Source organism: Pituophis catenifer, unplaced genomic scaffold, assembly GCF_029215685.1.
Source record: "Pituophis catenifer annectens isolate HBS135680 unplaced genomic scaffold, rPitCat1.0.hap2 SCAF_1, whole genome shotgun sequence".
Lineage (NCBI taxonomy): Eukaryota > Metazoa > Chordata > Lepidosauria > Squamata > Colubridae > Pituophis > Pituophis catenifer.
In genome coordinates, this window is record NW_027256881.1 from 245,234,499 (window position 1) to 245,248,907 (window position 14,409).

Sequence of the window (14,409 nt, forward strand, 5' to 3'; positions counted from 1 at the left end):
TTTTAGACAAGGAATGCAGATATAAGTGCAGGATCCCTTTCCCAACCATCTCTACGCATATTGGTCAATGGTCTATGAGCAGAAAGCTGGTGGTTGCACTCTGGCCTATGTTTCCAAGTTAAAGACCACAGAGTAAGAGTGAGATGACAAAAAATAATTGTACTTGGAAGGTAGATAGACCTCTTATCTCTTCCATAATTAATCCTGTGCAAATATATACATTTTAAATTAATTTTTATTCATTCCTAGTGATTTCATGGACAAATATCCCCTAACTTGACCTGTCTATAGCAATAATTTTTAAGTCTTCTAACAACATCCTAGCAACCTATTTAATCCCAAACATACACTTAATCAATTTATTTCCCTTCTACCTGTCTTAACCTTGCCAAACCTTTATGACCAGATTCAATCTTTGCAAGGTTCAGCAAAAGGAGAACAACTGAAAACAAATCTGTTTCCTTAACTTATCACGTCTGAATCTGCAGACTAAACCTGTTGAACCCACTGTGGAAGGGGGCGCTCAAATGCAACAGATTGTAAATATTGAGTGTATATCAGACTTCATGGAAGCGCCAGCCTTAAACATTCAATTCAGGTATAGTTGTTTAACTTTGAACATTGTTTTTCATTTAAGTGCACTTCTAGAGGAATATCTGCAGTCATCCATTTCCATGCACACACAAAAAGTGTTATTTTGTGACCTTAAAGATTGGCTTATTGATGATGGCATAAACTTTTGTGGCCTTCAGATATAAAGCATAATCCTGGGGGGTGGGGTGTTTTTTGGGGGGACGTTGAGCAAACAGTTGAAAAAAAGAAATGAAAGAGGAACAAAAAGTAGTAAGTTAACTATTAGCATCAGCTATTCACAAAACACGTGCTGGTTCTGCCACAGGAATTATTTGAAGGGGATTAATATTGTTATCATTTATTTCTTCTTCATACATGGGCAAATTAAACATTTTGGTGAATTTTAGCTGAACTGTTTCATGAGGAAATAGGCTTGACATTATTTTGTACAAAAATAGTCTTGAGGCCAGGTCCAAACCTCCTGTGAAGTGTTCTCCATGTTCCCCTCATGAGTATTATTTATCACACTGCCATTTTTAGAAGTAGGTATCACTGTCTACATCTCTGCTTTTCATTTCCCCCTTAATTTATTGAGTCACCCATGCTCTTCTACAATAGGAATATTCACTTTGAATTTTCCTTCAGCTGTTGGAGCATATCCTATAAAATCTCCTGCCATCAGGCAACACCTTGGAAGCATAGAATCTGATTGCTTGGCCTGGTCATTTAGACAGGGCCTGCTAACAGTCCCCACTCCTTGCAAGGTTCATGAGTGTGGGCAGGATGGTGATCATTCTCAGTGGTGGCTTCCCGTTTTATGGGAAATCTCCCTCCGGGAAACATATGAATCTCCTACATTGCTTGCTTTTTGTAAGCAAGTAAAAAATATCCTCTTCCAATGTGCCTTCTCTGAGATGATTGGGATCAGCAAAAGTAATTTGCTTATTGTGCTGACTTTAAAGTTTGTGTTATGCGGCACATATTATTTGGAAGTAGAGAATTGAGGATCCAGTTTGGGATGGCTGCTACTGAGATACTTGTTTAAAACTATAGTCTGTTTTCTTTAGGGAGAGGAGAGGTAGTGATATTATTTAAAAAGTTGTAATTGGGTCAAATGGTTTAAGAACTGCTGCTTATGAAAAAAAAGGAAAGAAGATTTTCTTTAAAAGTTTGTCATTGCCGTTTCTAGATATGGAGGAACTTTACAAAACATCTCCGTGAAGCTACCTATCACACTGAACAAATTTTTCCAGCCTACAGAAATGGCTGCTAATGACTTCTTCCAGAGATGGAAACAACTGAGCAAGTAAAGTTATTTTAATCTTGCATGTCCTTAAATATTATATACTATATTAGTTTTTCCAGGTTGTCACTTGGATTTTAGTGAACACTGACACCTAGCTCAAATGAAAAAGGAACCTCTTTAGATGTAAATTCATGAAGGAGAATATTTGTAACTCAGAGATATTTACGGGACTGCCTGCTACCATCAATAGCCTCTCACCGGCCAGTACGCTCCCATAGAGAGGGGCTCCTCCGACAATGTCGACTGGCGGCCCCTAGGGGGAGAGCCTTCTCTGTGGGGGCACCTACGATCTGGAACGAGCTCCCCCCGGAGATAACGGAGGATCCCGGATCTGTGCACTTTCCGTCGCGCACTTAAGACTTTTTTATTTCATCAAGCTGGCCTGGCCTAAATCTTCTCCCCTTTTTAAATGTAAATTTTAATTTGTTTTTAAATTATGGGGTATTTTAAATTCAGCCAAATTATTTAATTCGTTTTTAATCTATTTTAAATTTTTGTATTTATGTATTTTTGTATTTAGCTTGTGGCTGTTCACCGCCCTGAGTCCTTCGGGAGAAGGGCGGTATAGAAATTTAATAAAATAAAATAAATAAAATAAAGGGTTGAAATGAGAGATCTTTGGTGCTCTCTGAGCTTGGTTGTTTTCTTGCAGATGTTTCATTACCTAAATTAGGTAACGCCACGTTGTTGATGATGATGATAAGTAAATTGCATAATGAAACATCTGCAAAAAAACAACCAAACTCAGAGAGCACCAAGGATGCCTTCTAAATTCATGATTTTTTTCTCCAGGAGCCAGGATTGAAACTCCACTTCCTTTTTTCCTGTAAAGCAATTCAGTCCTACCTTTGAGTCTGTTTTTTTGACTATGTTTGACTACTTGCCCTAAATTCTCATTAATCTGGGGAATGATTTGATATGGGATCTCTTAAAAACAGCTACCATTTTGCAGCCACACATGTTGCCTTTTCTCACTCAGAGTTCCAGGAGTAGGCCACTGGTGGCATACTTCTAATTTCCTTCTACCTCATTATTCTTCCTGGAAGATGAGTCCCAAACACTGGTACTCATTTATGATACAGAGATAAGTCAAACAGAAAGAAGCCTGCTACATTTGAGTGAGGCATTTCAGGGTAGAGGCTGGGCTAACACAGTCTGTAAGGCTGTGGTTTATTTTAACTTGATTGGGTATGTCACAGTGATTCACAATAAGTTTACACAACTTACTAAAGACAACTAAACTACATTAAGATTTAGTATTATAGGTGAATCCAGTGAATAACTCTTTGGTTTCTGTGACTCCAACTTATCAAATGTTCTCTTATGTGACTCATGTGTGGAATCAATGTAAGAAAAGAGGTGAAGAGATTTAAATAGATGTTTAAACAAATGTTATACTAGTCATGCTATTTCAGAAATTCAGAATGTCAATATCAGAACTCACATATTCATCTATAGTTAGAAAACTTTCATACATTGTCAGAAACAGAATGATGCAATTTATTGTTCCAGGTTTAGTATAACCTGAACTACTTTAGTTCCTATCTTTTAAGGGATTAAAATTAAATATAGACTTGTTTAATAAATTGTGAGCATTAATATAGCAGAAGCTAAACAAATTTAGTCTTTCTGCATGTTCATTTATTTTGATGTTGGCTGAATTCCTGGAAAATATTTGGCACTTTTTCTATCTCTCTATCCATATATCCATATATTTCTCTATACATATAACTAAAGACCAGCCTACCTAAGGATACCTGTTTGTGGTTCATTGGTTAGACCATTGCTATACAAATCCTATAAGATTCATTGTTTAGAAGAAGAGTGCTATAAACATGCATGTATTGCCCTGCTACTTCTGTGTAAAATGTGTTTACATTCTGTCATAAACATTTTGCTGCAGAAATATAATAAATATGAACTGCTAATACCAACTCTTGATGTTCTTCGTAGCCCTCAACAAGAAGTACAGAATATCTTTAAAGCAAACCATCCAATGGATGCTGAGATTACAAAGGCAAAAGTTAGTATAATGATTTATCTTGCTTCGATGGTTATATTTTGTGACTTCAAAACTTTATAATAATGGAAAACAAAGTTGTTGTCTTTAATTTGTTTTTAAAAAAACACCTGATAATGTTAGTAAAGTTAAAGCCATGGACATAACAGCTTACACATCTATACTTTTTTAAAAATAAATGTCTGGACATTAGGAGACAAAACAGCATGGGACTCCATTAGTTCGTAATTGTATGGTGGGAAATTTGCTTTGCTTCTTACATAAACACACGCAAACAGCCAAAGTTTTGTTCTACCAACATAGGTATTTCAGTTCTTCTTAATTTTGGTATCTTTTTTTTTCTTTGCCTCTTGAAGGATTCTGTTTTATTCATTAAGAAGCAGAAATTTGTTCTGCTGTTGTGCTTGTGCTTACCAAAATAAAAAGGTACTTTAAAAAACAACAACATAAAGCTAAGGAATTATCAGATCTAAAAAAGACAAAGGAAATTTATAAACTTAGTGGCCTTTTGTTAATCAACAGCTATTCAAAATAATGCATTACATACTATGTATGTTCTGACAATCTTTGAAATGCATCTTTCCCTTGTCTATATTTTATTACCTGATTCTCAAAAATGGAAGCTCTTTCCCCCAAGAAACAAAAACTAGATTTTATCAAATTATTCCTTTTCACTATCAATTGTTTTTAGTGCCCAAGTCAGCATTATTTATGTCTAAACGTTTGATTTGTTAGTTTATTTTATCTGGGAAAGTTGGTTTGGGTATTTGATTTTGTCATAAAACCATATTTCTTTCTTTAGTCCAAACTTCTACATTCTCCCTAATATGGAAGCTATCTGAGTCTTAATCAAGTGTGTGTTTAGCGTTCTGCTCAATTTATCATGTACATTTTATATGTCCACCTCCTTCCTTTCTCCGCTTGTTGTCCAATGGCTTTCAATTCAATTAAGTAAAATTAAGTAATTTGTCTTTTAAGGACATGTATTAAGTAAAGTTAAATCCTCTTTTACAGATCATTGGCTTTGGCACAGCTCTACTGGAAGAAGTGGATCCTAACCCTGCTAACTTTGTAGGTGCTGGCATAATACATACAAAATCAATACAAATTGGTTGTTTGATGCGTCTTGAACCCAACCTTCAGGCAGAGGTAATCCATGTTTATTTTATTGTCAAACCAAGAGCGTGCATCGTATGAAAGACACTTAATTTTTCGCATGTGTATTTTTACAGAAATCTTTTTTTCTAAAGTAAAATAGAAATTCTAGTGTTTTTATTGCATTAGTGATAAATATTCTTTCTCCTTTCGTTCACCAAATGCATACATAGTGCTTCATTGAAGATTGTGCTCTAACAATATACGTGCTAGCTGAATGGTGTTGACTAAGACAATGCATCCATACATTTTATAGCTCTCCCAATACTAGCTTTGCCTTCTATTCATTGTACAACCTATATAGACAATTGAGTTATTTCAAAATTACATTCAAAGTGTTGTTTATTAATCAGGAAGATCAACTGCATTGGGATGAAGTACCATTCTATACAGGTTTTGGTTTGCCTTTTTGTACTGTAAATTATCCAGGTGAAACTCACGCTTCTTGAACTTGTATTTTCTTATTTCAGACTGATTATTTGCCTTTTTAATTTTGTGACAGCTTAACTGAAGTTGCTTTCCATTCCATTTCTCTTGTGTGCACCAGGGAATAAACTTTAGTTTTTTGGCCAGAATGTATGGACTTGTAAATATTGTGATACATGATCGTACATGTAGCACTATCACTTGTGATATAGTAAGTTTGGAGGATATAAGACATTTTGAGTAACAACCGGAATTTTTTTGGGATGGAAGCAGAAGAGGCAGGAAAAGATTGCTGAGTGAGGAAGAAGTCTTAATATGGGATTCTCTGCTAAAGCAGAGTTATGCAACATCTTTAAGTCAGTGAGCATATTTGGAATTTTGGAATCAATTTATAGGTACTGTACTTTCAAAAAGTGGTTGTGACACCCATGTACCAGAAGGACAAAGCTACTTCTCACTATCAGTGGTCTATACTATCCATTTCTATTTTTTCTGGACATACAACTGCCAATCACTTCTATTTTCTAATACCCAAAGGTTCTAAGAATGTAAGTAAAGGTAAAGCTTCACAATGATGCTTAATTCTGCAGCTCAGTTCATTTTCTTCCATTCTAAATATAGGTAATCCTACTGATTACTATTGAACTCTTTGATTTAAAAAAATAGCCTCTTTTCCCTTTAAGCTAAAAAATGTTCTTCAGAAGCTCAGACTAGATAGCTTCGCCTCCACTGCAATTCTTTTTTTTTTTTAATCTTAAACATCAAACCATCGTATGATTCTAAAACATCTAAAATTGTTACAGAAAACACTTATAAGAAGGGTAGGAATTTTGGCAATTTTAAAGCCGTTCTTCATAAAACTTATTTTTTATTATTTTTTCAGATGTACCGACTAACACTACGAACAAGTAAAGAAACAGTCTCACGAAGATTATGCGAATTGTTGTCAGAACAGTTCTGAATCTTGACTCAAGACCAGCTTTGATTCTTTATTTCTGCCTGTTTTTCTTGTCCTGCTCCAGGAATGTCCTGTGCACCAGTGTCTGCATAAATAACTGCCATCACATTCACATTCCTGCCTTAAAGGACCTGTCCCTCTTATGTGAATAAAAGATGTGTGTAATGTAAAGTTACCTAAATGTGAAAATATTTCTGGCACAAGGAGGCCAGGAGGCATTGTGTTTGTCACCTCAACTATTTCAGGCATTTTGTCAGGAGTTGGTTTTATGATGACTTACTTTGATTAACAATGATCTAAATGAAAGGTGTTTGAATTTTTCCCCTGGAAATTCCAATGTAAATTGCTAGTAACGTTGTGGTCACTTCTCCTATCCCTGCATTGCCCCAGCAGTAATCAGTAAAGTTCTGTTTGATGAGACTGTGCAGTAGCCATCTTGCTGCTGTATTCTTTGTCAATCTTAGGCAGATCAACTTTTGAGAATGTCCAAAATGTATCAATGTGATGTGATGGGAAGTCAGGACTGTTGTAATGAATCTCACAGGTGTTGGCTTTTTCAAAATAGGCTATGGGCATTGACCTTGAGTACAGTACACAGAGGCATTAGGATATTATTTCCCCCTACCTCAAGCAATTTGTTTTAAACAGCTTTAATTCACCCTTTCATTTCCTCCAAATGATGAATTACCAAAGAGTAAAATTCTCATCAAACGCTGGAATAAAGAATCAGAATTATTAGATTCACTATTTCTAGAAAACTCTAGTTAATCCATTGTTCACTTGGATTGTAAATTTAAAAAAAAAAAATCACATGGAGCGACACTAAAAAATTTCCCAGAGAATCTATGTTTCTATATTCTCTAGCCCTGGCTGTTACTATTGATAGGCAATTTCAATGTAATATTTTTGTTAGCATATGGGTGGGTCACACAGATACAGAAGTCTAGTATATTCAGGTCCTAAGTAAATTGTTAGCTTTTGAAAGTATAATGGTCTGATAATTGATTTTTTGACTTCACAAAGTTGGGTGCACTATTTTCAAAAAGTCTAGCAATGATATGGTCTACTTGGTGTGAGATATGCATTTGTAATATATTTTAGAAATTCAGCCTGACATCCTTTTCAGCAAGTAGAAATAGGTTTCAATCACACTTCTCTGAAATGATTCTAAAATGGTTATCACAGTCACTCAGTAAAGCAAGAAAAAATAAGCAATGGTATCTATATTGCTATAAATGTCCTTGGGAGTTTAATCAGCTCCTTTTTTTAAAGATAAAATTGCATGTCTAAGCCAGACAGAACTATTATCCAGATTCCTCTAATTTGAGTACTGAATTACTGGTTTTTTGCAAACTTCTTAAGGTAGATTTGTTGGGCTCCACTGAATTAGCACATTTTGATAAATGAAATGGCATTAATTTGGTCATGTAATAAAACTAGGATAACTTCCAATATTCTCCTCTCACTGGAGAAATTCTAAGAGTGCTGATCACAACAAACAGGTTAATGCATCCTCATTTTTCACATGGAACTGGAAGCCATTAAAACAAGGCATAATTAGAAGCTCGTCATATAACATATTAAGAAGAGCTGCCATTTAACTTTTAAAAGGGCAGTTCTGAAGGCACTGTGGTTGCATTTATTTAATACCATGGCAAAGCACTGGTGGTCTTTCCTGTGCAGTTGTGAGCAAATGTGATTTATCCATAAAAATGTAAAGATTCCAAATCAGCTGTTCATATGATTTTTGTTTCCCTAATTGGGAACAGAGAATTGAAGTACAGGTATATACAATTTATCTTTATTGGGATAACTTACTTGATTACCAAAGTTATATATCCTCTTTATCAATCAGAAATAATACTTTTTGTGGCTAAAACAGTATTAGTAATCCAAGTGCAGTATTTGTTATTGACTTGTGAAAGATTCCTCAACTGGAAGATGAAATGCTGTAAACTTAGGTCTACACTCCGGTATCTATGTATAACCATTTCAGTATATGAATTTTCAGCTTATATGGTCAACTTTCATTATAAGTGTATGAATCTGAAAATACATAACTCTAATCATGTTACCTTTAGCAGAAAAAATAAATGGCTAGAAGACTAAAATTATGCTTCCTCGTTCTCAATTTTAAGAACTTCCAATGCGTCTATTTTTTTAAAAAAAGAAATCTCTTTTCACACCAATGCAAAATTACAGTTGCCTGTTGTTTAGCTGGAGTTGGTCTTTATACCCACTGAGTTCTCTCCAAGAACCTAGGATGTTGTAATAGATCAGTGTGGTATATGTGTATCATTATTATTACGGTTGGTCACACAGTCAGATATTTAGACTGGATTTGACATTTTTATCCACCTATTGAGTCCTTCCCAAGGATTTGGGAAAGGCAGGTATTATTTGATGGTATTAAAAGTATTGTTGCAGGATGTAAACTCTTGCAAGTAAAGCTGCCTTTTGCAATTGACGGTGATTTTGTCAATGCCAATGGTAGTGCTTCAGACATTTTGGGATTGTGCTCAAGTTGCTATTACTATTGATACTTTTTTGCTTTCTTTTCCCACAGTTGTACTACTTTTATTTGTAGGTCTTTATATTTTATAATTTTCTCCAGTTCTTCCTTTTCTGTTTTGCTGTCTACTTGATAAGACTATTTTGTCTTATCAAATGATGTTAAGTCTGGGGTGTCATGTGACAGGTGCTTGTTTGTTTGAATTCTGAAGCACTTTACCTTCTTCAGTTTCTATTACAGGTAGTCCTCAAGTTATGATGATAACGGAGTCTGCCCATTATAGTTGCAAGTTATCCTGGTCATTAAGTGAGGCACCACTTTGGGGTCCCCATAAGCTTTGGGTTCATTTCCCCCTCCCCCCAATACATGGTCTTCGTGGATTTTTGACCTACTCCCAACCCAGCCACTCAGCTACCCAAGGGAGCTGTAGGCTGGCTCAAAGGCTGGGCATGAAAAACTGTTGCAGCTTGCAAGACTCAATCTGTTCCTCAGTCAGCTCCAGAACCCAGTAGCATCCTGTTTACCTTTTAATTCTGATAGAGATGCCCGGTTGATGTGTGAGGCTCAGATTTCCTACAGAGGCGGCCTTGTGCCATTCAACATTTGCTTATGTGTATGCAAAGATGAACAGGTTCCCAAACTCTAGTACATATTCCTGTTTTGGAAGCATGCACACTCAGTTTATCATAATATAGATAGTTCTTAGTGATCACCATTGGAACCAGCCACTTGTCATTAATGCAGTTAAGTGAAACCACAACTGTGCTTAATGATACTACTACAACTTTCCTTCACTTCACAGACCTGCAAAGCTCTGAGTTTTGTGAGGAATGGCAGAGGATTCATCATAAACTCATTTTTTTCATCACTCTCTTAATTGCGAATGATTGCTAAACAAGGACTACCTGTTAATTCTTCTTGGAAATTGATCCTGACTTGGAATTCATTTTTTAGAGCAGGGGTGTCAAACTGGCAGCCCGCGGGCTGGATGCGTCATGCTCCACAAATGGGAAAAACACCGCAAAAAGTCACATGATGGCAACGTGACGCAGCGAGTTTGACCCCGTGTTTTAGAGGAATACAGACCAAAATTTCTATCTCAAGTTTTACCATATATTTAATCTGCCCAAATGGTCGTCTTCAGTAGCTTACCAAGTAGGAAGAAGTAAGAAAAAGTACACTTTTTATTCTCTGGTTTTACCTATCATTAATTTCAGCCTCATCCACTGGCAAAGATGCATTTTTTTATTTTCCAAATTATCTTGATATAACGTAATACAGATCTTGGTTAACCTTGAAAGAAATAAAGTGGGAATTTAGGCTTGATTTAGTAGTGTTATGAACATGCTAAGAAATTGATTATTTTCAACTAACTTGAATATAATTTGGCGGTATTATTGGTTTTATAGAAAGAACATGGCTTATGTGTTGAACTCGCATCATCCATTTGATTAATGATGTTGCTTTAATATGTTCCTATCCAATTGGATTTCCACAGTATATTCCCATGGAATGCTTTTGTAAATATACAGTACATGACCTTCCATAATCAAGCTGTTTCTGAGAGCTTCATCCAGAAATTCCTGGTATAGACTTTTCAAAATACTACATTCCATTCCATTCTATTCCTTTCCATTTTTTTTGTTCCTCTTCTCCAAATATTTGATTCCCACAAATGGTACTAAACTTAATTATAGTAGCTGGATATCCTTGATTATTTTAATATGTGTTTTCTTGCAGGGAGGAAGGTGTTTGTTCAATTACAAAGGTTCAATTACTTCTGTAAATCTTCTCTGTGGATATGATGCTCTGCATCACGAAAGGTTCAATTTTGACAACACAAAAATGGGCATTTGAAGAATGAATTTTCCATTAGACTATAGGATTGGGAAGATAGAACATCTCTCAGTTATTCACCATTAGAAACTAAAAAGCCGGCTAATATCTTTATTAAAACAGTCACTTATTTTACACAGGTAGACATTAATTTGATGAAAGCCTTATAAATAAGGCAAAAATTCATTTCATTTTTCTATCTCCCAAATAATGAATAAATTAACATAATTTGTTATCAGCACTGCTCTTAAAAAGAGTAGCTGCCTTCTCAGTGTTTGGACAAATTAATGTAAACAAAGGGACTCTTAACTCCAGAGTTTAGGTATAATGTAAATAGCAACTGATGGTTTATTTTAAATATTGCTTCAGGGTTGATACTGGTGAATTTGGCTAGTATACACATGCCTCTACTTTGCATACACATTCACCAAATATAAGGATATGTATAAAAAGTCGTTCACTCGGGTTATCTGGATTGGGGCACGGCATCTCTATTTCCTTCTTGTAGGAAGTTTGTGGTGCACAGCACTTGCATTGTTTTTCTATCCTTGCATTCTTCTGCCTGTGAATGAGAAAAGTCTTATTTTTGATGAGGTATGCATGTGTTTACCAAGTTAATTAGCTTAAAAATACAGAAATTGTTTCCTTGGATATTGTAAATGTAAGAAATGGTTAATAATTAACACTAATACTATTGACTAATTGCATATAGACATATATCACTTCATAGTGGTTTACAGAGTCAGCATATTGCCCCCAACAATCTGGCTCCTCATTTTACCAACCTCAGAAGGGTGGAAGGCTGAGTCAACCTTGAGCCAGTCAGGATCAAACTCCTGGCAGTGGAATGCAGAGTTAGCCTGCAATACTGCATTCTAACCACTGCACCAACACAGCTCCAAGTAGCTCAACAGGCAAATAGTTTGATATATTGTACCACTTTCTGTACATAAAGATACCCTAAACTTAGGAAATACATCATGTCAGTGAGAATTCTTTACATATACACTGCTCAAAAAAATAAAGGGAACACAAGCAGAAGACATCCGAGATCTGAATGAATGAAATAGCCTTATTAAATAGTTTGTTCGTTACATACAGTAGTTTTGTGTTCCCTTTAGTTGTTTGAGCAGTGTATAAACTACTATATGTAAAGAACAAAGTATTTAATAAGGCTATTTCATTCATTCAGATTTCGGATGTCTTCTGCTTGTGTTCCCTTTATTTTTTTGAGCAGTATATTTATGTAAAATATGTAGTATGTATGTGTGTGTTTGTGTGTGTATCCCTATGTGAGAGATGAAAAACATCTAAAAAATGCTTCTAAAAGTTTTAATCATTATGAAAGGGAAACATACTTTTACATTTTTCTGAGTACTATGTGGAATATCACACGATTACACTATATTCATACTATTTCCTTCCAGTGATCCAGTCAGCTTTTTAAACGTAGCTAAACAATACTATACCAAATTACACTATACCAGGGGTCCCAACCCATGGGCCGTGGCCCAGTACCAGACTGTGGCCTACTTGGAACTGGGCTGCATGAGTGGTGGGCCGGTGCACATGCATACCAGTGGTGGGCTGCCCTCGGTTTGGACCGGTTCGTAAGAACCTGTAGTAAAACCGGCGGGAGGCCCTGCCCACTGCCCCTGATGTTGTCATTGACGATCTGCACATGCGCAGAAGCAAGGCACGCACGAGCAAAGTGAGCACATGCACACGATCCTGTTGCGAACCAGTAGTAAAGGTAAGTAGAACCCACCCAATGCACATACATGTACAGCTCAATTTCTGCAAGTTGAGCTGTGCGTGCAAGTGCGGGCACACCGACCTGCCACTCATGTGACCCAGTTTCCTTCCCCCCTCCCAGCTGGGCCATCAAGCTGCAAAGGTTGGGGACCGTTGCACTATAGGTGATCCTCATTTAATAAGCACTCATTCAGTGACTGTTTGAATTTACGATGCAATAAATGAGTAGTGCTTATGACTAGTTCTTGTACTTAGAGCGTGATCATGATCCAGGAGATCAACACTTGGCTTGCAGACATGCCATTGCAGTGTGCTGCAGTGATTTGATCACCCTTTGCAACCTTCACTGCTGGCTTCCAACAAGCAAAGTCAGTGGGCAGGTGGTTATAAATGGTGATCCTAGCACTTAACATTTATTGTGTGATTCATGTAAGGATGGCCACCGGAAGTGCCAGAACTCCCATCACTAAGCAGTGTGATCTCACAATGTCATGCTTTTCAACAGCATTTCTTAGCAATGGAAATTCCGGTCTAGATTATTGTTGTTAGGGATTAGATGTATGCGAAACTACTAAACTACAGGAACTTTGGGAAAGGTATGGTCAGATTATAGGTAGGGATTAGAGCTTTTCTTATATTAATCTTAGATGAGTAAAAATAATCTGCCACCGACATATAAGCTATAGCTGGAAAAATAAATTGAAGTATTTTACTAATATGACTTCTAAACAAGTAGTAGGCCTTAACGGTTGCTGGAAAATATGCAATATTATCTTATTTACCTTGTTGATGATGGACACACGCCTTCACAGCGGGTTAAAGTAACATTTGAAACACAACCCCTATAAAACACTTGTTCTTCATATTCAATAGTACTACATATCCCTGTAAAACATTAAAAACAGCAATTAATATACCATATTTTTTGAAGTATAAGACACACCTTTTTCCCCCCTAAAAGGGGGTGAAAATTTAGGTGCGCCTTATACACCGAATGTAGCCCCACCCACCCACTGCCCCTCCACCCTTTGGCCTCTGCCTCGCAGCAGTTACCTCCTTGCAAGCAAACAGCAAGAAAAAACAGCTCCTTTCAGCTTCAACGCAGCCTAATTAGCACAAGTTGATTGGATGGCCTCCCGACTGTCAGCTGATTTGCTCTCAGCTGTTTTGCGCAGGGCTCTGCCGCTTGCTGCAAAGAGGTAAATTGCTGGAGCAGATTTTTTTTTCCTTGTGCTAATCAAGCTATGCTGAAAACGAAAATGAAAGTAAAGCAGGCTGTTTGCTGTTTGCTGCAACGAGGCAAAATTGCTCAGAGGCAGAGGGAGATTTCTTTTTCTTCTTTTCCTCACCAAAAAAGGTAGGTGCTTCTTATACTCTGGTGCGTCTTAAAATCCGAAAAATACGGTAAGTGTAAGAACTCTGTCTCCTTTTGGCATTAATGAAGATTTAGGCTTATATGTATTCTTACTAAAAAGAACTATTGCCACAGAGTGCTAATACACAATGCAGCACAGAACATAATAAGCATTAGATGTTATTACTGTTAATCTTTGATTTAAACAATATATTAATACATGCAGTCCTTATTGCTAAAGATCACATAACATATTTAACACAATATTGAAAAACAATTATTTGGCTTTAGAGAATCGGTTATAAAATATGAGCGAAAGCTTTCTTTGCAAAAATATATTATTTTAGATAAAGGTAAAAGTTTCCCTGACTAACCAGTCATGTCCGACCCTAGGGGACAGTGCTCTTTTCTGTTTCTTAGCCAAGAGAGCCAGCATTGTCCGAAGACACTTCTGTGGTCATGTGGCCAGCATGACTATATGCCCAGGCCACACGGAAGGCTGTTACTTTTCTAC

At 36.4% G+C, this 14,409-nt stretch overlaps 1 protein-coding gene across 1 annotated transcript in view; it reads left to right on the plus strand.

Moving 5' to 3' along the window:
- Nucleotides 1-8,549, plus strand: part of AP2A2 (adaptor related protein complex 2 subunit alpha 2) — a 59,270-nt gene extending 50,721 nt beyond the window's left edge. Inside the window, exons 18-22 of the mRNA XM_070932887.1 lie at nucleotides 475-598; nucleotides 1,763-1,879; nucleotides 3,833-3,902; nucleotides 4,914-5,048; nucleotides 6,364-8,549. Coding sequence (XP_070788988.1) covers nucleotides 475-598; nucleotides 1,763-1,879; nucleotides 3,833-3,902; nucleotides 4,914-5,048; nucleotides 6,364-6,441 — 524 coding nt within the window. The 3' untranslated portion in view covers nucleotides 6,442-8,549. The remainder of the gene's footprint in view (nucleotides 1-474; nucleotides 599-1,762; nucleotides 1,880-3,832; nucleotides 3,903-4,913; nucleotides 5,049-6,363) is intronic.
- The last annotated feature ends 5,860 nt before the right edge of the window (nucleotides 8,550-14,409 follow it).